At 40.5% G+C, this 23,535-nt stretch overlaps 1 protein-coding gene across 3 annotated transcripts in view; it reads right to left on the reverse strand.

Annotated features, from left to right (window-relative positions):
- The window catches only part of PLEKHH2 (pleckstrin homology, MyTH4 and FERM domain containing H2), a 122,444-nt gene that overhangs the window by 23,338 nt on the left and 75,571 nt on the right, over positions 1 to 23,535 (reverse strand). For 2 of the 3 annotated variants that reach the window (XM_050951727.1, XM_050951725.1), the window contains 8 exons: positions 22,132 to 22,212; positions 17,860 to 18,039; positions 16,682 to 16,790; positions 13,165 to 13,277; positions 7,854 to 8,033; positions 4,718 to 4,815; positions 4,099 to 4,276; positions 577 to 732 (listed from right to left, as the gene is read on the reverse strand). In XM_050951727.1, the coding sequence (XP_050807684.1) occupies positions 577 to 732; positions 4,099 to 4,276; positions 4,718 to 4,815; positions 7,854 to 8,033; positions 13,165 to 13,277; positions 16,682 to 16,790; positions 17,860 to 18,039; positions 22,132 to 22,212 (1,095 nt within the window). The remainder of the gene's footprint in view (positions 1 to 576; positions 733 to 4,098; positions 4,277 to 4,717; positions 4,816 to 7,853; positions 8,034 to 13,164; positions 13,278 to 16,681; positions 16,791 to 17,859; positions 18,040 to 22,131; positions 22,213 to 23,535) is intronic. The other variant, XM_050951726.1, reaches the window with a different exon arrangement.

The raw sequence follows: 23,535 nt of genomic DNA on the forward strand, positions 1-23,535 counted from the left end.
TAAAGCTGATGTTATGACAGGAACCAGGTTGCCAGCATTGGACACTGAAGTCTTCTAGCCACAGGACTTGCAAAGTACAAGATCTAGTAGTTCAATTTTCGTGTCACAGCCCTCATCTGGAGACTTCTATTCCAGTCTACTTCACCTCTCCAGCTCTGAGAGCTCTTCAGGATTACTGAGTATTGAGATCTTTGTTGTTCAGCCACAGGAGTTGGACTGAGAACACCAGCTAAAGCCACAGAATGAGCATTAGACTGTAATCACTTTTAGCCACTAATAACAGTCCTCATGTAAACTGGTGTCCTAGAGGTGAAAAGTTCCTTATCCCATCATCAGTTCCCTGAGCCATTCTAGTCTGCCAGGCACTGCTTTTAAATGTATTCCACTGAATGAATTTCAGAGTTAAAAATCAGAGTTTGTTTTCATCTTTCCTTTGATGTATGTCAAATGAGGAAAAGCAAAAAGCATTTAATAAGGAAATAATTTTCCCTTACATTGTTTGTTTGAAAAGGCCTCTGTAAAATTAAGATATTTTTGTTGTTTAATATGTGCAGCTCATTAAAGAGTTTTGTTTACTTTGATGTTTCCTTGAAGACAGTGCTCTATATCCTTGCCAGAAGGATCATCAGTAAATAATGCAAATCCTGACTGCACTGGTTTTCTCATTCCTGTGTCTTGGTTAAGGGTGTTCAGAAATTCTTCCACCGTGGTGGAGGCATCAAATCCAACAACCTGAACAGAGGAAAATGAAACACTTTAGTTACAAAAACTCTCAGAAATATTAAATGTAAGATTTTTAAAAAGGACAAGACACTTTCTAGAACATACATGGAAAGAGAGTGCCCTGTTCTATCCTCCTTGGATAGCTCATTGTCATTACAACTTGATACATTCCACTAAGGATTAGACAAAAATTTAGCCAGGGTTTAAACTTGTAAATTCTGGAAAAAAAGAAGACAGTTTGGTGGTCTTTATTCTGCCCTACTGAGCAAATTTTATGTCAAAAACTTTGCTTACCTGTTACAAGTCATTGCATTTTGCTTACCAAATCAAAGACTATTATACATAGCATCTCAGACTGTTATTAAACAAATATATTATTTTCCTTTTTTTGTTTTCTAGCTCAAGCTTAATCTCTAGATAAATGCATTTACAGGTTTTTTTTTAATTTACTAAGCTATAGATTTGAATTAATCTAAATGTTTGATTTAAAAAGGCAATTTGATATGTTCCTCGGTGAGGAAAAATATTATTAGAAATACTATAACAAAAGAAATTATGACAGGGTGGCTCAGAAGGTAAGATTATAGATAACAACCTTGCATGACACACAATTTAACAGGAGCCTTGATTAGATTATACTGTATGTCTGAAAAAAAACATATAAAATGTATTTCAGGAGCAGTGATATATAGTATACATAGTAATTGTCCAAAGAATATTTTCTACCTCCCATGTCTACTGGTGTAAATATTTATCAAGTTTCCTGTTCTATCTTTGGTACTAAAGAATTTTAGTGATATGTGGCTAATTGTCTCTATTCAGATACTTGTCTCTGACACTTCCCTCAACTTTATGTTTGTGCTAAAGGACAGGAGTATCTACTAGGCTCTACACACAAAAGAAACCACACCACTTTTATTAGTAACAAAATGTCTTAGAAAAATTGGATCATGGAGTCCCACTGACTGCAATGGAAACTAGGAGCCTAAATACCTATGGCGATCTGAGCCCAACTAACTAACCAATTATAGTGACATTTAAGACTCTTTATTGGTTTTATTTCATATCACTTGGGAGCATGTCTTTTCAAACCAATATATAAACATCACGGATGGTTACATTCTTTTTGATCTCAAGCATTTATCTTTGAAACTTTAAGGTGATAACTTTATGGAGATCCAAGTACATATATATATTTTTGTTGGATATATATTGAATACTTTTTTAAAGTTTATAAAAATGTTTTGAAAGCAGAGTTTTTCTTTATACCAGGAAATAAAAATGATATTCAGTACATAACTATATAATTTTACAATTATTTACATGCCATAATTCACAGAAGGGATACTAGATCCAATACTGACCCTATACTGAAGTTAATGGGAGTTCTACTGTGTCATAGGGTGACATGGCCCCTGTAAAGAGATGGGAAGGAGTTAGCCTGGTCTGTAGCTACTAAGGGATTAATGATGGTAACTGAAACATGAGGATCAGCTGAAAAGATTGATGAAATTGATGACTGTCACCTGTGGAGGGTGTTGTTCAGGAGGAGAGAGCTATTAGAAATAGGAAATGCTGTGGTTTAAAAGAGGGGAGAAGATAGGCAAATGGTAGTCTGTGGGAGTTTAGAAGAGAAAGATGGGCTGTAAGAGAAGGAAATACGCAGGGTATTAGATCCTGAAAGAAGGGCAGGCTGAAAGGAAAGCTGGGCCTTGGAAGAAGGCCCAGACTAAATTGATGGGCCCTGAAAGAAAAGGCAGGACTAAGAGAAGGCTTGTGGGAAGAAAAGATCATTCAGACTCCAGATATCTGGTTACTGAAGGAATAGCTCATGGTTTGCTGGTATTGTGAAAGCCTTTAAAGACACTATAACCCTAAAAGCGTCTAGACACTAGAGCAGGGGTGGGCAAACTACAGTCCAGGGGCCACATCTGACCCTCCAGATATTTTAATCCAGCCCTCGAGCTCCAAGCGGGGGCGGGGGCTTTCCCTGCTCCATGCAGCTCCAAGAAGCAGTAGCATGTCCTCCCTCCAGCTCCTATGTGTAGAGGCAGCCAAGAGGCTCTGAATGCTGCCCGTGCCCCAAGAGCCACCCCTGTAGTTCCCATTGGCTGGGAACCACGGCCAATGGAAGCTCCAGGGGCGGTGCCTGTGGACAGAGCAGTGCGAAGAGCTGCCTGGCCACACCACCATGTAGGACCTGTAGGGTGAACATGCCACTGCTTCTGGGAGCTGCTCGAGGTAAGCACCGCCCGGAGCCTGCACCCTGACCCCCTCCTCCATCTCAAGCCCTTACTCCAGCCCTGATCTCCCTCCCACCCTCCGAACCCCTCAGTCCCAGCCTGGAGCACCCTCCTGCACCTCCAACCCCTCATCCCTAGCCCTCCCCCTCCCCCTCGCACTCCAACCCCCTACCCAGCCCGAAGCCCCCTCCCGCACCCTGAACGCCTCATTTCTGACCCCAGCCCAGAGCCCGCACCCCCCAGTTGGAGCCCTCCCTCCTCCCCCTCCCCAACTCCCAGTTTCATGAGCATTCATGGCCCACAATACAATTTCCATACCCAGATGTGGCCCTTGGGCCAAAAAGTTTGCCCACCCCTGCACGAGAGGGAGCCTGGCTGGAGGATCAGAGGTCTTTGCTGTGTGTGTTTTGCCTGTAGAGCATGAGAGTCTACTCTGGAACAAGAGTTATTCATGACACGAAGTTTTTCAGTTGCCAAAACTAAAAATTTTTTAAAGAAAATGTATCTTCTTTTATTTGATTTAATTGAAAACTATTTTCTGTCAAAAGATTTCTTGACAGAAAATTCTGACCAGCTCTAATCATTAGGAACATATAGGCACAAAGGGCTGATGCAGTTTTGAATGAAGTCAATAGAAAGGTTCCCTCAGACTTCTGTGGGGTCTTGATTGGCCCCAAAAGACTATGGAGCATATTCTGCCTGTAATAAATGCAGGTATTCTCTGTTAGTGATGATCAGAGTTACACATGTGCCTCATGACCTTCAATAAGCTACCTGACTTCCAAGGTGCTCAGTTGGAGGGAATACCTCTAACACCTTGCTCTCTTCTCCAGACTGCTCCATTCATGTGGTTGATTGGTTAAACAAGAAAAATGAAGTGGATACTACTTAGGCAATAATCAAGTTTTAAAGATGTTTTGCTCAAAACTTTTTCTTTTCCTGAAACACTGATCAAATCTGACAATTACTTTGCCCATTCCATTGCTAACCACCAGCAAGGAGAAATTCAAGCCATATTTACTTTAATCCCATAGTTCTCCCTCCTTCATCTTGGCTATGACACATAACCACTTCACAAGTGTGCTAATAAAATCAGATTGGGCAAGTTAAATATCATGCTGATGAGCCCTACCTGGTATATACCATTCATGAAATGAACTGGAATACTGAATGGCAATGAGTGGTAGTAGGGATTTCTTAGAAGGGTTGAAAGGATTTCCATCCTTGATGGCCTTGCTTCTCGGTCCCCATTCTGCTGGGTTCTCTCAACACATCGCTGACAGTAAATTGCATATTTCCCAAATTCAGTTCTGTCACAAAAAGAGAAACAGGGCATGGTTCATGAACTGCTCCACTATGTGCTAAGCTGTGAGTAAACCCACTGAAAGATCCAAATGGAAGGAGAACTCTGAGGTTTCCTTGCAATGTTTCCAACAGATTTTTCCATCAAAGGTGAGAATATAAAGGGTGTTAATCCATTGAAATGAATAGTTTTGTCAGGAATGAATTTGCCTCAGAACATTTTGGGTAACAGCTATATTGTGCTTTTCATGCTTTCACATTGTGTGTTCAGAATACTGTAGTGCAATTTTCAAAACAAAGGACAAATTTTCCAAGTGATGCACACAAGTTGTGTGTACAAATTGTACTTTTGTAGCATTTGTCCACAAATATGTCATAAAGTTGATTTTAAAATGTATCCTAGAAATTCCATTAGTGGGACTTGTACAGCTAGTAATACATAGGCACACCTGGAATCGGCATTCTTCTTTAAGTGAAGTCTGAGGAGCCAAAGGAATGGGTGCTGAGGAAGGAATAGTCCAACACAGAGAGCTAACAGCTGCAAACCCTGGAAAAAAGTAAAAAACAACAACACTATTTTGGGCATCTTACAAAGTAAAATAACTTCTTGCTGTGATCACTGGTCAACAGTGCAGTTCATTGTGCAAAATGCCAAATAAAATGACAGACAATTGTATATTGGCAGGAAAAGCTCAAAACTACAGGTAAAAAGCTGAAATGAATTGGGATATTACCTCATTGGAAGCCCAAGATGTCTTTATCTCTATTTCCATGTTTCCCTCTTCCTGCAACTTTTTTTGGTTCAGTTTAGATAAAATTATATACAAAAAACTGCACTAAAAGAAAAGTAAGGTTGCAAAGTCACTCACTCAAATGTTGGGGAATACCTGAATCAAGGTTGCCTGTACCACCTTAATTCAGTTCCCCTGTGAGTATGCATTACAGATAGTCTTTAATTACATCCCTTTTTCCGCCACAGGACCCCTACCTCATTCAGTGCACAGGCTCAACAATGCTCACTGAATGAGCCGCTATTTGACTTTTTTTTTATCCTCATTGTTCAATGTGTAGACCCAAGATTTATTTATTGCATGCTATTCAAACCTACTCTGAATACAGAATTATTAATTTCCTCATGGGCTTTTTTATGGAGCTCATCACTTCAGCACTTATTTACAAATATTAATGCATTTATTTTCTCAACACCCTTGTGTGGTAAGGTGACATTATTATCCTTATTTTACATATGGGGAACTAATGCACAGAGACATTAATGTTTAAAGTGTAAAATAATTTTGGTGCCCACTTTGAGATGTCTATAATCTGACTTTTTTTTTCAGAGAATGTAGCATTTTATCTGTTCAGCTTTCACTGACTCCATGGGCAGTTATGAGTGTCCAGTACTTTTGCAGACCAGAGGTGTCTCAAGTGGGGCACCCAGAAATGAAGGACTACATAGCTAATGAAAAATTTGGTTTAAATAACAATGTCCTGCATCAAATAGGAATTAAATCCATTTAAGATGGCATTCAATTCCCTAAACCACAAAAACATTCCATCTCTTGCTGCAGACCCCTCCCTCATTCACTACGCAGCCTCCAACATCTGCAACAAATGAAGCAGGGATCCTTCAGACAACAGTCTCATTCACTACACATGCTGATTCATTCCCAGATCACAAGTCATACTGTGCACTGAATAAGGCTTGAGTACTGTGGAAAAAATAGTTTGTGACTATGTGATTAAAGACTGCATATATGCATACACACAAGGGGGCCGAATTACAATTGCACTGAGAATGAAAGGAAGACAGCCTCCTTGCTCTCAGGTCCTGTGCATGGCATCAAGCTATCCATGGGTGGCGGAAGGAGCAACTGCAAGTCATGTTCAGCTCCTTTGCATGCCCACTACAGATGGAATCTTCAGAGAATTTAGCTGCCAAACTCTAACAAGTCTCTACTGAGCATATGCAAAGAAAATTTTAGAGGCTCGTAATTTAACCAGATTTGCGGAAAAAGGCACAGCCCCAACAACAAGGCAACCAAATACATTTCAAGTCCCTGCTCCAAAGTGTGCCGACACTAGAGCATCTCAACAAAGCATTGCACACATTTTTTAACTTGGGTAAAACAACATATTTGTCCTTGACCTCATTCTGAGAAACAGCTAACATTTTTACTGAATATTTACCACACTAAATCAGCCTGAGGCAAACACCTCATGCGGAAAATTTCAGGTTAAAGATGGCCAAGTTATAAGCAACTGAAAACAGGGACTTATAATGGAAATGTTAGGAAACCTCAACTATAAATCTACCTTTAATACATTTTCCCCCCAGATTTCATTTGCTGATGCTAGTCTTCTATCCACACTCCTCTGGCCCAGGACAGATGCTGAGGATGAAATAAGCGGCAGCTTCACATCTTGCCTGCAGGTTAGGTGGGATTGTTATTATTTTATCCCTCTAAGCATTTGAAGAGTTTCCTTCTCAAAGACCATTTACTGCACCATGCAACTTCCATTAAGTTAATGGAAAAATTAATGGACTTCAATGGGAGATGGATCAGACTTTTATTTGGGAGAGATAGTGAAATGAAAGTGAGAGAAAAAAACGTATCTTCCTGTAATGATCTGGGACCTCAAAACATTCCCTCATCCCATCATTTTTATTTTGTGAAAGCACTTTAATGTACTTTTAAAACCATTATGGGAGATTATAATGTTTTTTTCACCTACAAAGAAAGGCCCTATCAATGAATGGTATAAGAGTGTCAAAAAAGAGAAAGGTTAAATTAAAACCATCAACTGCAGTATGTGTCAACTTAATAATTTTCAAAAATATGAATTCAGGTACTGAATACAAACACATGAAGTCAACATATTAATGAACTGTTTCCTTATTAAATTCTCCTGCTTCTTTCCTAGCTGTCTGTGTACCGCTACTCACATGGACTACTAATCCATATCTGTATATACCACTTAGACTATAATTCCTTTTTCCTCTCTCAGTTTAATTTTTTTCCTACTTACAAATTTGTAGAAAAATATAGTTCTGGTAATAAAACAGAGTGAAGAAACACAATTAGGTGCTGCATAGACATTATTTGGTATGCAGTATGTGTACAAGATTGCGTGGGAGGCTGTAAGGCCAGGCACTGGAAAGAAGATACTTGTCTTGAAAACAGGCATATTAAACTGCATGGCCAAATATGGGGAATGAATTGCCACCCCCCAACCCCCCCAAGCACATTCTAAAGACAAATGTGCTGTGTGAGTTAGGGGCTGAATCTGGAATTAACTCAGGAAGCAAAACAGGCTCTCAAGGAAGCATGCAGCAGCTGAGAGGAGAACCACAGGGGTCTATGTGTTACACCTTACGTTAAACTTTAAACTCACTTGCATTTGTGTTCAGCACTTAAAAGAGATGAGGATGTTATTTACACTTATTCTTCTGATTTACATAAAGCACAGCACAAAGATGTAAATTTTACCAAAGCATGCAAATTTCTTTGCTGTACTCAATGGTCCGTCAAAGCCCTTCATTGCTCATGTGAAGGACATTCCATTAACAGAAGTTATTCGTACCTGTATTGGTCCTGCCTGGTTCTGTGGATGTCGTCGTCTTGTCTGCTTAATGAGCTGGCAGCAGATCTCATTTTGAAGCTCTGGATGTGTGAGGCAGATCTGCAAAGCACTCTGGGCCAAAGATACATGGTAATCAATGGCAGGAGAGTCAACTGCAGCATTTATAAACAACTGGCAGGTCTGGATGTAAAATAATAATATGTAAGTTTATATATCAACCTCCATCTAACCCCTTCACAGAGGTGCTTCACAACCAAAATTCAATAATATTTAAAGCATCATGCATTACATTAATTAAAATTTAAAAAACAAAGACGCTATCACTTGAAAAGTATGAGGAAAGGAGTGGGGTTCTTCTCTACATGACCAGATTTAAGATAAAAATACCTCTGAACAGTCTATTTTCAAATGCTTTTTTAAAAGTGGGGAGGGATAAAATGAGGCAGATTTCTGCAGGGAGTGAATTCTACTCACTAGGAGCTATGACAGCAAAAACACAATGACCTACTGAGACATGATGAGGTGATGTCAGGCAAGTTTTCAGAAGATTCTGAATAAAACCAGGGCCTATATACATTGTTCAGGACTTTGAAACCCAAAAGGGCAAGCTCAGAATCAATCTTCTACTACTGTAAAGGCAGTCGATATAAAAACAAAAAGTGGGCACAACACAATCATGGCTGGTCCGTCCTGTGAGCAGTTGCAGTGTTGCCTGCCATGGCAAGGCTGCTGAAACAAGAGCAACAAACTTTAAAGACCTCATTCAATAAACTACAAATTGACCAGAACATTAGGATTTTTTGTTTCTTGAGTTGTATTCTTCCTACATTGGGAAAGTTTTCAATGTGGGAAGGGGAAAGGAAACAAAGAGGGGAGCTATTAGGTGGCATAATGGGTCCGTGCAATAGTTCTTTAGCTCAGGAGTCCTAAGTTAAAATCTGGGCTCAAGTCCCATGAGTTTGATGGTTACATTCTGTCTCCACTTGTTCACATCACAAAAGCAGCATAATATTTTGCACTACTGGTAGTCTCTGCTCAAGCAAACTGCACTTCTGGAATAGCTAGGAGCTTCCATAAAGCAATGGCAATGTTGTCCAAGAAAGTTTGCATAACACCTGCCCCAGAAAGGTGGGTTCCAGTTGGTCTACATATTTAGTCCCTTGGTTACATGATCACTAAATCCACTTACACATTTTAAATATTAATCTTTAAGGAATTATTTTAATAACCAAGATAGAAGGGAAACAAACGATCAACAGATTAGATTCCTTCTATCTTAAGATATTTTGATATATTTGACTAATTTTGATTAGCAGCAGAATAACTGAAATTGAACCCAAATGTCTTTTTTTGATTGATACATTAGTTCTCAGCCAAGTTGGGAACTAATTTAGAATCGCAAACACTGAGTTCTTTATAATGACAATGTCACATAAGTCATCCCTTTCTAGCAAAATAACTACTTCCTGTGATAGACGTTCAGATTTGCTAAATGTAATTCAGAATGTCATTTTTCAAATACATGTGTTTATTTGTGCTGAGGAAAGTTCATTCCGTTTTAAACTTTCATGCTGTTGGGATGAGCAAAATAAAATGGACATTTTTCTTTAAGACTCTCCTGACATTTCAAACAAACAAGCTGGATATGCCAGTGCCAGGGACTGAACAGATGGAATGTATAAAATTCCTTTCAACATCTAGCCAAAAACTATTCCATATGACTTCTCAAGACAGTTTTTACTGGAAGGAACTTGCTCTTGGCAGAATTTATGGATAAGGTCCATGGAGAAAAGGCATTCATCCATGGAACTTGCTTTCTAACTCTTAATATATCCCTCAGTGTGCAAAGAAACGGCAGAAAAGTACTTTTTCTCTGTAACAATCATTAGCATATAGTCTATAGCAATCTTCAGCTGCGAAAAACACATTTTTACCTATCCAACTTGAAGAGTGAAATACAGGGGAGTTTTGCCATTGACTTCAGTGGGGCTGGGCTTTCACCCAAGGACTCTGTTCTGCAACCACCTGTGCTCAAACACTGGGGTCTACCTGCACGCAACAGGATCAAGACGTATCTCTTGAATTCACTTGTCAGAGCTGCATCTTTGCAGAAGGGCAGTTGCTGTGTACTCTTTGTACTATTCTCAGGGGTGAAAGTAACTGAAAGGACTTACCGGTATGCCGGAGTCCTGAGCTGGGGCGTGGCCTCAACCAGAAGAGGCATGGCCTCAATGGGAAGAGGCGGGGCCTTTAAATACCAGGGCTCTTTAAATCACCTCCAGAGCTACCAGCTGCAGAGGCGGCTGGAAGCCCTGGGGCAATTTAAAGGGCCCGGGACTCCAGCCGCTGCTACCTTAGCGGAGCCCCATGCCCTTTAAATCACCGCCAGAGCCCTGCTGGCACTACCCCAGGGCTCCAGCAGCCGGGCTTGGGAGGCAATTTGAAGGATCTGGGGCTCCAGCCACTGTAGGGAGCCCCAGGCCCTTTAAATTGCCAGCCTGGGGAAGCCGATCTGGTCCGGCACAGCATACTGGCTCTTTTACCTCTGACTATTATTAATAATATGATATAATTTTTTTAGGTCTAAATATTTTGAAGACTCTTACTCTGTAGTCTTCACATACATTTTGTTTTACTATATATTATTATTAAGACACACATACTTTTCATTTGTTCACTAAACTCAAGAAGGAAAACACAGGCTCAGCTTAGACATATGTATATGAAAGTCTTGATTCTCATAGACTCATAGACTCTAGGACTGGAAGGGACCTTGAGAGGTCATCGAGTCCAGTCCCCTGCCCTCATGGCAGGACCAAATACTGTCTAGACCATCCCTAATAGATATTTATCTAACCTACTCTTAAATATCTCCAGAGATGGAGATTCCACAACTTCCCTAGGCAATCTATTCCAGTATTTAACTACCCTGACAGTTAGGAACTTTTTCCTAATGTCCAACCTGAATCTCCCTTGCTGCAGTTTAAGTTCATTGCTTCTTGTTCTATCATTGGAGGCTAAGGTGAACAAGTTTTCTCCCTCCTCCTGATGACACCCTTTTAGATACCTGAAAACTGCTATCATGTCCCCTCTCAGTCTTCTCTTTTCCAAACTAAACAAACCCAATTCCTTCAGCCTTCCTTCATAGGTCATGTTCTCAAGACCTTTAATCATTCTTGTTGCTCTTCTCTGGACCCTCTCCAATTTTTCCACATCTTTCTTGAAATGCGGTGCCCAGAACTGGACACAATACTCCAGTTCAGGCCTAACCAGCGCAGAGTAAAGCGGAAGAATGACTTCTCGTGTCTTGTTTACAACACACCTGTTAATGCATCCCAGAATCACGTTTGCTTTTTTTGCAACAGTATCACATTGTTGACTCATATTAAGCTTGTGGTCTACTATGACCCCTAGATCTCTTTCTGCCATACTCCTTCCTAGACAGTCTCTTTCCATTCTGTATGTGTGAAACTGATTGTTCCTTCCTAAGTGGAGCACTTTGCATTTATCTTTATTGAACTTCATCCTGTTTACCTCAGACCATTTCTCCAATTTGTCCAGATCATTTTGAATTTTGACCCTGTCCTCCAAAGCAGTTGCACTCCCTCCCAGTTTGGTATCGTCCGCAAACTTAACAAGCGTACTTTCTATGCCAACATCTAAATCGTTGATGAAGACTTTTTTTTATTTATAAAAGAAAAAGGACAATAGAAACTTTCCCTCCTAAGTCATCAGTTTGAATTCAGCCAAGGTCCATAATGAATGACAACTGTTACCATATGATTAAAGTTAGTTCAAAAATTAAGAAAAAATGTGCAGAAATGATGGTTTGGGGTTTATTTGTTTTTTTGCATTTTTTCCCATCACAATTTGTAAAATGTCTTCAATCTCTAGAGCTGGTTGAGAAACATGAAAAAAGCCATAACATTTTAAATTACTTTTTGTAGTTGTTGTTGGTTTAAAATTTACTTGAAAAAAACAAATTTCAGAAAATTTCAACCAGCTGTCTATCTGATGGATGTTTCCTAACCCATGAATTTGATTATTTTAGTCTCAGGCCAAAAATCCACTATCCTCCTGGGTGCTAACTGGCAATTTTACTGATAATCTCGGCAGAAAGGTCATAAGTTAAACAGGCCTGGAGACTGAACTGCTCTCTAAATTCTAGAGTTGTTCTCTTCAGATTAGGGGGGTGAGGCTCTGTGGAGAGGCTCAACTAGCACTGTCCATGCCTTATCTGTTCTGAAGATAAAGACATAGCTTTTCTTTCCAGGCTGTGATGAGGTGTACCAACACCACAGTGGACCAGAAGGGGTTAATGAGAGTTTGCGGGCTCAATAAACTCCACCCTGCTACACCTGCAGTAGGTGTCAACCCTGGAGAAGCCTGGCTGGAGTGAATCTGCTGAGTTTGGACTGCTGGCAGACAGCACCTCCCAGAAGGAAGGTAGGTGGGCGTGTAACAGGCAGCCCAAAGCAGTGGTGAGGGAAAGCTAGAAAAGTGAGTCTACCCAGGATTCTCCATGCTGGTGAAAGAGTCTGTAGGGAGCCAAGGCTGTCTGCCAGGAGAGTAGAGAAAGCTGCAGAAAGTGCTAAGAAGCTCTGCCATGAGACTGTGGAAGAAGCTTAAAGAGAGAGATGCTGATACTCTGAGTCTGGGAAATGTCTATGGGAAAGACCTGAGAAGGTAAGGTAAGAACTAGTCCAGTGAGGGATCAAGGAAACTGTGTAGGCAGCCTTCACTGCTTATTAAAGGGTCCCTGGACTGGAACCCAGTGAAGTGGGAGGGCTTAGGTTCCCCTACTGGTCCCATGAGGATAGTGGAGTAAAAACCCCCTGGCAAAGAGTAAGCACTGTTGAAACCCCAACATCTGAAATAAGGACTACTGATTCTGGAGTTGGACTGAATATGAGGTTAATGGACTATTCTTTGTTGAATTCTTGGCTCACACCAGAAGGGGTGGCTAGGGTTGCCAATTTTGGTTTGATATATTCCTGGATGTTTCGTCACATGACATAATCTTTAATTAAAGATTAATCTTTAAAATCTCCAGGTGACTTCAGGACAATCCTGAAGAGTTTGCAACCGTAGAGGTTGCATTATATGTGATCTGGCTGGAGGGCCAAGTTCCAAGAATCCTAACATCACAGCTGTCAGTGGAGGAGAGCCTGCTACACCACACAGAGTCAAAAGGGGAGGTGCTAGCTGGTGAGTCAGACTCACATGCAGGTCTGTTAAGAGAACACCTTTAGTGAGCAAAAAAGTATCTCTCTCACACAGAAAAAAACACAACCATTTACCAGGATTTTACCTTAAATAATTTTATTGCTTCAGTTTGCAGGGCCTCTGATGGCAGTGTTGTAAGAGGGGAAGCAATTCCTTCTTTGCTGTGACAAAGAGTCGGGTGTCTCCAAATTTGAGAGGCTGAACAGATAATACATGGTCACTGCTTGCAAGGAATCATTTAAGATAATGACTTTATATAACATCTTTCATCCAGAAGGAACCCAACATATGTTATAAACTCTTAGTAACTGACTTTACATACAGGAATCATTTTGGCCACCAATAAAGTGCAGCCATTAATGGGTGAATCAGAGAAACACATAAAAATGCATAGGAACACTTTTAATAGTAAAAGAAGAGTCTCTCATTTGTTTGAAATTTCAGGGAAACTTAAGTAGGCAGAATTGAATTACCCATGTTGGAACAGATCTTGGGGGGGAAAAGTCCTGGTATTTTTAATAACTGCGGGTGTCATCAGACCTAGGTGTTGTATCTCACCTGGAAAAACATTGCTTCCACTAGCACAGTACTCCCTAACACCATGCTAGATACTGACTCAGCAGGAAAACAAACTCATCTGTCTTTATGACTGAATAATAATCACTACTTTTTCAGCAAAATATGTATTTGGTTCCCATTCTGACCCTCCGAACACCTACTGCAATGTATTACAGTTGAGTTGAAAGGGCCTTCCCTATTTATTTTCCCAGGTAGCCATGTTTATGGCTTTCAAATTCTGACAGGTATGAGGAACAATATCACCATTCAATGCATCAAACTATTTCCTGCAGAGGTTGAGCTTCTCCGCAGAAATCTCCCATTCAAGTATTGAACTACCTCAAATCTCATTAGTCTGAGATCACTGTTTGAAGTGGTATGCTCCATTGTGTGTGTCTCTAATCAAAACAGTACAATCAAGATAGGCAAGTCTGGTACAACTCCTGTTCAATTGGCTCATTGTTTCCACAGTTCATATCCCAATGATAAGTTCTTTTATTTTAGAGATGTCTATACCACAAAAGTCTGCTTAGAAAAGTTTCAGAAGTCGTATTTCTGGTTCAAGAGGTTCAACAAGACCAACTGCCAGTATAGTTCTGAACACCAGAATCTAGCCACTAAGGAATGTGATTTAACTTGCCTGGACTAATAGGGCACAAGAACTCAAGCCTCTTCTTACCATATGTGTGGGAAGTGACTTACACTCAGGATATGCTAGCAACTAAATAAAAGAAAAACTGTAGCAAGCTATGCTACTGTGACGTACTATGGATAAGAGAACAGTGCTGATATACTGTAGAGGACTCAGACAGAACATCACCACTTTCCTTGTTGATTGCCTTAAGGGCAGCACACACGTTTTCCTATTGCTTAATAAGACTCTGCTAAAAGCTATTTTTTTAGGCTTTAACTAGTTAAGTGTAGACACTCAACATACATTCTCGCTCATATTGTCTAATATCAGCAAGTTTAGGGCCTGATCCTGCAAATGCTAACTCAAATGAAGTAATCCTTATTCTCATAAATAGTCCCATTGATTTAAATGGAACTACTCACAAGGATAAGGTCTGCAGATCAGTCTCAGAGTTTGTAACAGCAGATGCTCCAGCTAAGAACATTCTTCTGCAGACTTTAAAGCAGTGGTGGGCAACCTGCGGCCCATGGGTTGCATGTAGACCAATGGGGTAATCTGCTGGCAGGCCACGAGACAGATTGTTTACGTTGACTGTCTGCCGGCATGGCCACCTGCAGCTCCTCGTGGCCAACCCACGCCACTTCCTGCAGCTCCCATTGGCCGGGAATGGTGAACCACAGTCACTGGGAGCTGTGGGCAGCTGTGCCTGCAGATGGTCAGTGTAAACAAACTGTCTCGTGGCCTGCCAGTGGATTACCCTGACAGGCCACTTGCGGCCTGCAGGCCATAGGTTGCCCACCGCTGCTTTAGAGACTGAGTGTTTACAGCTGAGCTAGAGATATTTAAATAAATTAAAAACTCAGTTTCCATTTCCAAGTACAACAACGTTTTGGCCATAAAGAACAAGATGTATTTCTGAATTTGGGCAGACAGACACATATAATAAAGCTTCAGCTATTTTTGACTCTTCATGGGAGATTATTGTGTAACTTGCTCATGCCTGATCCTGTTGCAGCAGCACCGTGTTGGGGCAAATGGCCATTTCTCCAAAATCTATGTCTACCGTAGTCTAGTGCAGGAGCACGTTTATTTTGGCAAGGTGATATTTCTGCCCTGAGTACTCAAAGTGCTTGCTTGTTGGCAAGAAGAGAAGTGACTCAACAGTTCTTTGTTTAATAACACCTACTTCTTTTATGACACTTTCAATCAGTAGATATCAAAGCACTTTACAAAGGAGGTCAGTATCATTATTGCCATTTTAGAAATGGGGAAGCAAAAGCACCGAGCGGGGAAGTGACTGGCCCAAGGTCACCCAGCTGAACAGTGGCAGAGCCAGGAATAGAATCCAGATCTCCTGTGCTTCCCTTTCTCCCTATACAATGCCTCAGAAAAGCCTCATATTTATTTTAAGTCTCATAAGGGAAACACGGATAAAACCTACAAGCACCATGGCAAGCAACATGAAGATGGAATGGGTACTGTTGGTATGATGTTCAAGGGCTGAAACAGTCCTATCTTTGTAGGATGCAAGTTTGCCCCGCTGCACTTCTGTTTAGCAGAATTATCATGCTATTGTCTGTGTCAAGAATAAAACTTTAATGTCTTCAGTGAACCATAGTGTTTATGTAATGTAATTCTGACTGGCAGTACTGGAGTCAAGTTTTGAGCACTGGTGGAGGGGAGGGGAAGGATAGATCATTGGTGGTGCCACTTTCAGTTATACCTATTGGCTTGAAAATGTGCCACACATTCACCTAAAGGCTGCTGCAGTGGCATTGCTTTCCTATTATCTCCACCACTTCCAAGAGAAAGGGTGCTGGTACTAAATCATCTACAGAGTTGTAGCCCTGGTTTGTATTTCCAAGGCCTTGTGTGTTTAAACCCTGCGTAAACAACAAGTAGCACTTCTTACTGAGTCAAGAGATCTCTGAAAGATTTGGAGCCCTTTGACCCTGCAGGCAGCACAGGTAGTCTAAACCAACCATCTCTACTAGTCAGCTAGATAGCAGTGTTCTAACCCATGATCATCCAATAAATATAACCCCATCAGTAGCACATTACAGAAATGTCAAGAACTTAAAGTACATTCATATTAAAATTTGGAAGACAAAAGGTCAAAAAAAGCCTACTATGGAGCTCTTGTTTCTCTGTGAATAAAGTGTTTTGAACGTCTGTTAATGTCTAAGGTCTTTTCTACTGAAATCTAAATGACTAAACATTTACTGAATGTTCTGAATTAACAAACTGACTATATCAAAACACAAACATTAAAAGCACTGGAAACTCTGCCTACAACTATAACTAAACTTTTGATATGTACAAAAAAGAGTGACAAATTTGGGACAAATACACTTGGATTATAGTTGATCAGATAAGTATTAAGATTATATGGAAACAGAAATAAACTTACTGCGCTCCCCTTCCACATTTAACAGTTTGCAAACAAGCTGTTCAAATTCTGATCCAACATTTACATTGGTGCTCCCAGCAGCCACTGTCAAGTGATAAAGCCAAGTGTCCTACAAGACAAAAACAAACAGAACCCAATCATCATTCCAAGCAGATTTTTGAGAGTTTAAAATATTACATGTTTTTATTGAAATTTTCCAAAACAAAGAACTTCAAAAATATTCATTTTGAAAAATTCTACAGATGAATTTGGCACTCATGAACAGTATCAGTGGCTTCATGCACACAGGTTCTCATGAAAGCTTAGCCAAAACATCTTAATCCTGACTTGAAGCAAGCTTTCTAGTCTACATATAGGTGTCTTTTGAGCAGAAAGTGCACTCAAGCCAGATGTGATGAATGTTCAGTAGAGACTAGGAAGAGAGCACACACCTAATTTTTTTCACATGTAGCTAAAACAGAATTTAAATGACTGAAAGCTGAATTGTAGTGCACTAGCTCACTAAATCACTGAGTCATCTTATAAGAAAGCTTTTCCCCCACCTCAGAGTAGTGCTATACCTTCCTGTGAAGGCACAAGGATTTCCCCTTGTTTTACTTCCCTATCCCTAATCAAGGTCTTATATTACAACCACCATTCATTTTAGCCAAGGAGAGCAGAACTGAGTCAGAGATCACTGAGAGATGCAAAGTATTCCCTCCTCTCCTTTCTAAGAGGCGAATATGATGTCTTTGTATTAATTATTGCCCTTTCCACTTGGGGAATAAGATCAGGAATCAAAACAAGGTCTACCATACTGTCAAATATTTTATTTTATAATGTTCTGAAATAACTTCTCTCATATTATTCCTGTTAGTCTTCCCCTTAGTGCACACTAATTAACATTACTGCAGCAAATGGGCAGTAAACTGGATAGGAGTCCCCACGGGAAAATCTACTGATATTTTCCAGATACCTTAAATGGGGTCAGTTAACTATAGTGATCACTCAAACTCTGATAAGTATTTGTAAAAGTGTGATCATTTGTCTGTTACATCAGACCACTTTCTAGATTGTCTAGCAGAAAAGTCCCTTGTCTCTGACTTTCCATATCTTACTCACTATAGAAAATGTTCATATCACAATACCATAGTTATAGCTATCTTATTGAAACTTAAGAGATAGGGTACATTTACTACCTTCTCATGTTTGGATCCTATAAGAAGATAGGTAGGTCCTTGCTCTTTAGGATGGATAACAATGGTATAATGTGTTGATAATAGACTGCGACCACTGGCCTCATAATCTTCATCTGAATCACACGACCTGTCAACTTCTTCAACTTTAGCCTCCCAAAGCTTGATTTGACCCAGAGGAAACTATAAGTAAATATAAGAAATAGTCATCTTGGATAACTCAGTTTTACAGTTCTTGATCTACAAACGAAGAGAAACTGATAAAACTAGCATCAACATGTTCTGAATGTTTGACATTAGGAAAGTCCATAAAAGTCTATTCTTTTAATGTTACTAAGAACTGTAGGGTAAACCACCTTCCCAGTTTACAATCCTGGAAGAGAGGAAGCATGGTCTTGTCATTAAAGCACAGTCCTAGGAGTGAGAAGACTTCAGTTTCATACTAACCTCTGCTTTTTATTTCTACAAGATATATTGTTCTTGATAGTTGCACATGGAATGCGCAACTATCTGACACAATAGGTCTTGATTGTGGGAGACGATGCAACCCTTGAGATATCCCAGGCCCAATCCATTTGAGGATTCTCAAACTCAAGACCAGGATGTTGAATTTAAACTTATGGCATGTCTAGATGTACATTGCTGCACTGGTGAAGTTGCACTGATGCAGCTGTGTTGCTGCAGCACATCTGGTGAAGATGCTCTTGTGTTGATGGGAAAGCTCTCTCCCATCGGCATAATAAAACCACCTCCACAAGCAGCAAAAGCTCTCCCACCGACGTAGTGCTTTCCACACCGGCTTTTATGTGGTGTAACTTATGTCACTTAGGGGGGTGGTTTTTTCACAGCTCAAACAACATAAATTCTGTCAACATAAAATGTGGTGTAGACATAGCCTCAACCTAGTATTTGATGGGGTGTCACTGTGGCAACTGGAGCATCACTACTGCTGCTATTGGATCCTTTTCATGTCTCCGGTTTAAGTTTCAGGTATAGTGGATTGCAGTATTTAAGCCGGGAGGTTACAAATGCATATATGACTATGGCCAAGTCCTCCTCTGTCAAGATGGATCTAGTCTCTCAGTCAGCTGTAGGTGGAAGAAGCAGTTTTTCATATCAGGTGGGCTTATGCCCTGTACAGAGGATGATAATAATATAATGCTGGCTAGTTTCTTGAAAGATCTCCCTTTCCTTACTTTTGTCTTGCCAAGAGTTAGCATCAGCTGGATGCCTGTTATTGTGATGCTGATCTCCTGGAGATAGTGGGATAGCTAAGAGATAGCGCTGTTTGATGGGAAGGTGAAGATGATCTGGGTATCATTCGTGTACTGCTGTTTATCAAGGCTGTGGTGTCTTATGACCCTATATTGAATATGATGGGTGAGGAGCTTTCATAGATTAGGGATTTGGTGTCTGAGGAGCATCTTCCCATTACTCTGAGCTCAGTCTGAGAAAAAGGATAGGAATCATTTCAGTGTGCTGCCACATACACCAGCTAAGAATCTGAGATAAGCCAGCACAACTTCGTGGTCTATGGTGTCCAACACTGTGGAGAGATCCAGCAAAAAGAGAAGGTATATTTATCCATGACCAAGAGCAAGTTGTGCACAAGAGCAATTAGCACCATATTTATGGCACATTATTGGGTGGGAATGTTTTTTAAATATCACCAGAGATCAGGTGTAGTTGATGCTGACTCTTTGCCATCTTCTCAATAATCTTTTTAAGAAATTGGAGATTAGATATTAGGATGTAGCTGGAAAGTTTGGTTGCATCAAGAATTGTCTTCTTAGATACTGATTGGAAAATGAGTGTTTTAACATGAGTGGTAAGCTGCCCCTGTTGAAGAAGGCATTGGCTGTTAGTGAAGGATGCAGGTTTCTTGGTGGTTCTTCACTAACAGAATGGACATGGGTCAAAGATACACGTGCTGGCTTCCTTTCCCGTAGTGCTTCTTAATTTCTTGCTTTATGAACAGGCCAAATTCTGTGAAAGGGGCTGTTGAATCCTAAGGTTCAGAGATGCCATCTCAGTTACAAGAAACCATTTTTATGACGTACTTGTACTAAATAGTATTTTTATTAAACCTAAATTAGGATTACAAGAAGCTGGGCTGACAGATGATTTCAGTTAGTGTAATCCTTCTCCATTGTTCAGCACATGGTTTTCAAAATAATAATAATGCTATTTTGAATCCTTTTAACCAAATGGACTCCATTAATGTAACATATACAGCAGTTTACATTACCGGATGCCTCACAGGCTCTTTATTTCTATACACACATTCCATTGTAATAAAAACTTATGTTTTCAGTTAGCAACTCCTCGAATATTGAAAAATAAATCAGTTTAAAAATACTGCATATGCAGTTTTACAAAAGCACATTCTGCTTGTAAAAGCTGCACTTCCTCCACATTACCATCTAATAAAATAATTGTTCATTTTGGTTTAAAAAACTGCAGTAAACTTATCCAAATTTTAGACAACTATTTATGATGAGCCAGCTAACTGCCTAAATATTTCTAAAGGGCCTGCGCATAAGGAATAATTTTCAAAGATAAGAACTTGAAAATTCTTGTACTTTAAACATACAGATTTCTTACTACAATTGAGGTGAAAACCAATGTGTCATCAAATCTCAGTCAACATTTACATTGAAAATGTAAACATACTTTTTACTTAGCAGCTTCTCTGTAAAATGAGTTAGTAGTTAATATTCTGAAATGAAAGTGTTACTGGATTTTGGAACATTACAGAACTGGTATACTTTCAAAGAGTAATATTAAATAAACAAAAATCCTGAAGTATGGTTTATTACTACTTGTTACAATGTACAGTACCATAAATAAGCACTATTTTACTAGTTCAAATTTTCCACTTGCCTTCAGTGACATTACTCACACTGCAAAGTTACTCATATGCCTTAGTGTTGCTAGGATCTGGCCCTAAATTAAGAACAAACAGTAGGAGGCAACAACAGGGAGAAGAAGAAAAGGGAAGGAAGATGGAGAAAACAATATGCCGGATCTAAAGCCCAGTGAAATCAATATCAAGCCTGGAAGTAACAATGGAGGTTCTCTGTGCTGCCTCTGCTATTTTTATTTTAATGGTTTAATGGAGTAAATAGACAGTCAACTGGCTATTGAGTTTAATTTTAACTAGGTTTGAAGTGAGTGAAATAAAATATACTAAAACTCAGGGGTTAACAATAGGATTGCTCAGATATCACCAAAATCCCCATTCTCCATCTCAGCAATGGAGACGATTGGTCAGGCCAGAGGGAGAATGTACTGTCCCAGAACGGGGGCAGGGCATATTTCTGAGAAATGCTCCTCCATCTCAACAGGTGATGAGGTGCAATACTGGTTGGATCAGAAAAATGGATGCATCGCTTTCAGAACAGGGGAACAGAATAAAGCATGTGGCCACAGATAGAGGGGCCGGGCCCCACCTCTTCCTCAGCTTCTTGCATCCCACTGGCTGTATAGGGGAGAGGGGGAGCTGACTGGCCCCTGCACTCCCCCACCCAACAACCAAAACTTTTCCCCAGTCATCCTGAGTCCTTTGCCTCTTCAGCTGCCCTCCCCTCCCCCGGGAACTCAATAGGTGACCTGCCCTCCCTTTAGTTGTAGACAGTGAACTGTGCTCCCAAAAAACAAACAGTCAGTCAAATCCACAGCATCTTGGAATCAGGAAGGATTGTCTCCCCATTGGGCAAAATTGGCAGTGGTCCAGTGGGTTTTTCACTTTCCTTGAAGCACTGTGAAGGCACAAGTGGGGTAAAGAAGAGGACCTGGATGTCTGTATGTTAAGGGATAATATAGGAAGGTTCAGTTTGTTGCAACATGAGGCTGACGTACAGGGCAGAAAAAGGCTAAAAGGGCCAGCTCCAGAGATCAATGAGACTGAAGATTTGTGCTGGTGGACCTGTAAAGAGAAGAGGAGACCTGAAGTCTTTGTAGAGCAAAGTCCCCGCTTTTAGTACCCTGAACCCCCCTCAGAGGTGAAAGGTGAGAGGACTTAGAAGTGAGCTGAGCCCAGGGGGGCAGGCTGAAGAGTCTACCCTCAGTTATTTGTTATATGGTAGGAGCCTGTAACCTGCACTAGGCTCAGTTAAATGCCTGGCGTGAAATGGATAGGCATATACTACTCATAACCAATGTTAGTTAATAAAGTTGCAGGCTCTTGATTAAAAATCCACCCCAATGTCTGTCTTTCATTCACCTGAGAGTCCTGAGCAAACAAGTCATAGAAAGACCATTAGAACGACATACCTTATCTTCTTGACTACGGAAATAGTAAAGAGTTTTTCCAACCAGAGTACACCACACTCTTTTGGAATATCCATGTTTCACCTGAAATTACAGTTAAGAATAAATTATTTTTAATGTAATACTTTTTTATGAGATGGGCCCAACCAGTGAAGCTTAGATTCATATATTTCAACCTCTCAGAACTCTGATGGTTGGAATAAAGAATTCCTGCAAAACATTAATATAAATATACAAATTTGAAGCTGCATGACCTTCTGTACTACAGGCGTTAGAATTAAAGCATAATAGGCCTGAGCCAAAGCCCATTCAAAACAGCAGAAGTCTTTTCATTGGCTTTGGATCAGGCCCTAGACAGAAAAAGCTGAGGAAATGAAAATTGGAGGGGACAGTCACAAACTACTACAACTAATGATAATTAAAACTCTAATAGTGCTTTACATCCAAGAATTTCCAAGCACTTAATGAAAATTAAGTATCAAAAGCCATATGAGCAAGATAAGTCTTAACATCCCCACTTTACAGAGGAGTAAAAGCAAAGGCATAGAGAGGTTAAGTTACGTCACACAATAGGTCAGCAGCAGTCAGGAGTAGAAGCTGAGAGTCCTTACCCCCCAGTTCTCTGCTCTAATCACCAAATTAGATTCCCTCCCAAGCTAACTTTGATTAACATCAGTCCTTTGAAGAGATGAAAATTGGCTGGTGAATGGAGTGGGATAACTGAGAGTAAAGTGCATTGTTGCCTGCTCCCCCCAGATCCATTGAGCAAATGAGCACAAGGTAGTGCTAAGTGAGTGCACCTAGCACTCTAGAAGTCTGGTTATAACACAACAGTCATGGGAGTTGAAATGAAGTTTCCCACTTATGAACTGGCATCACTAGTTTTTTGAATGGGGAAAAATATTTTAGAACAGTATCTAGCAGTAAAAGACGGTTACTCACCTTTGTAACTGTTGTTCTTCGAGATGTGTTGCTCATATCCATTCCAGTTAGGTGTGTGCGCGCCGCGTGCACGTTCATCGGAGAAACTTTTACCCTAGCAACACTCGGCGAGTCGGCTGGGCGCGCCCTGGAGTGGCGCCGCTATGGTGCCTAATATATACCCCGGCCAACCCGGCCACCCTTCAGTTCCTTCTTGCCGGCTACTCCGACAGTGGGGAAGGAGGGTGGGTTTGGAATGGATATGAGCAACACACCTCGAAGAACAACAGTTACAAAGGTGAGTAACCGTCTTTTCTTCTTCGAGTGATTGCTCATATGCATTCCAGTTAGGTGATTCCCAAGCCTTACCTAGGCGGAGAGGTTGGAGTGAGATGTGGCAGTATGCAGAACCGCTGCGCCAAAGGCTGCATCATCTCTAGATTGCTGGACCAGCGCGTAGTGCGAGGTGAAAGTGTGGACCGATGA

Source organism: Gopherus flavomarginatus, chromosome 4, assembly GCF_025201925.1.
Source record: "Gopherus flavomarginatus isolate rGopFla2 chromosome 4, rGopFla2.mat.asm, whole genome shotgun sequence".
In the NCBI taxonomy this organism is placed as follows: Eukaryota; Metazoa; Chordata; order Testudines; family Testudinidae; genus Gopherus; species Gopherus flavomarginatus.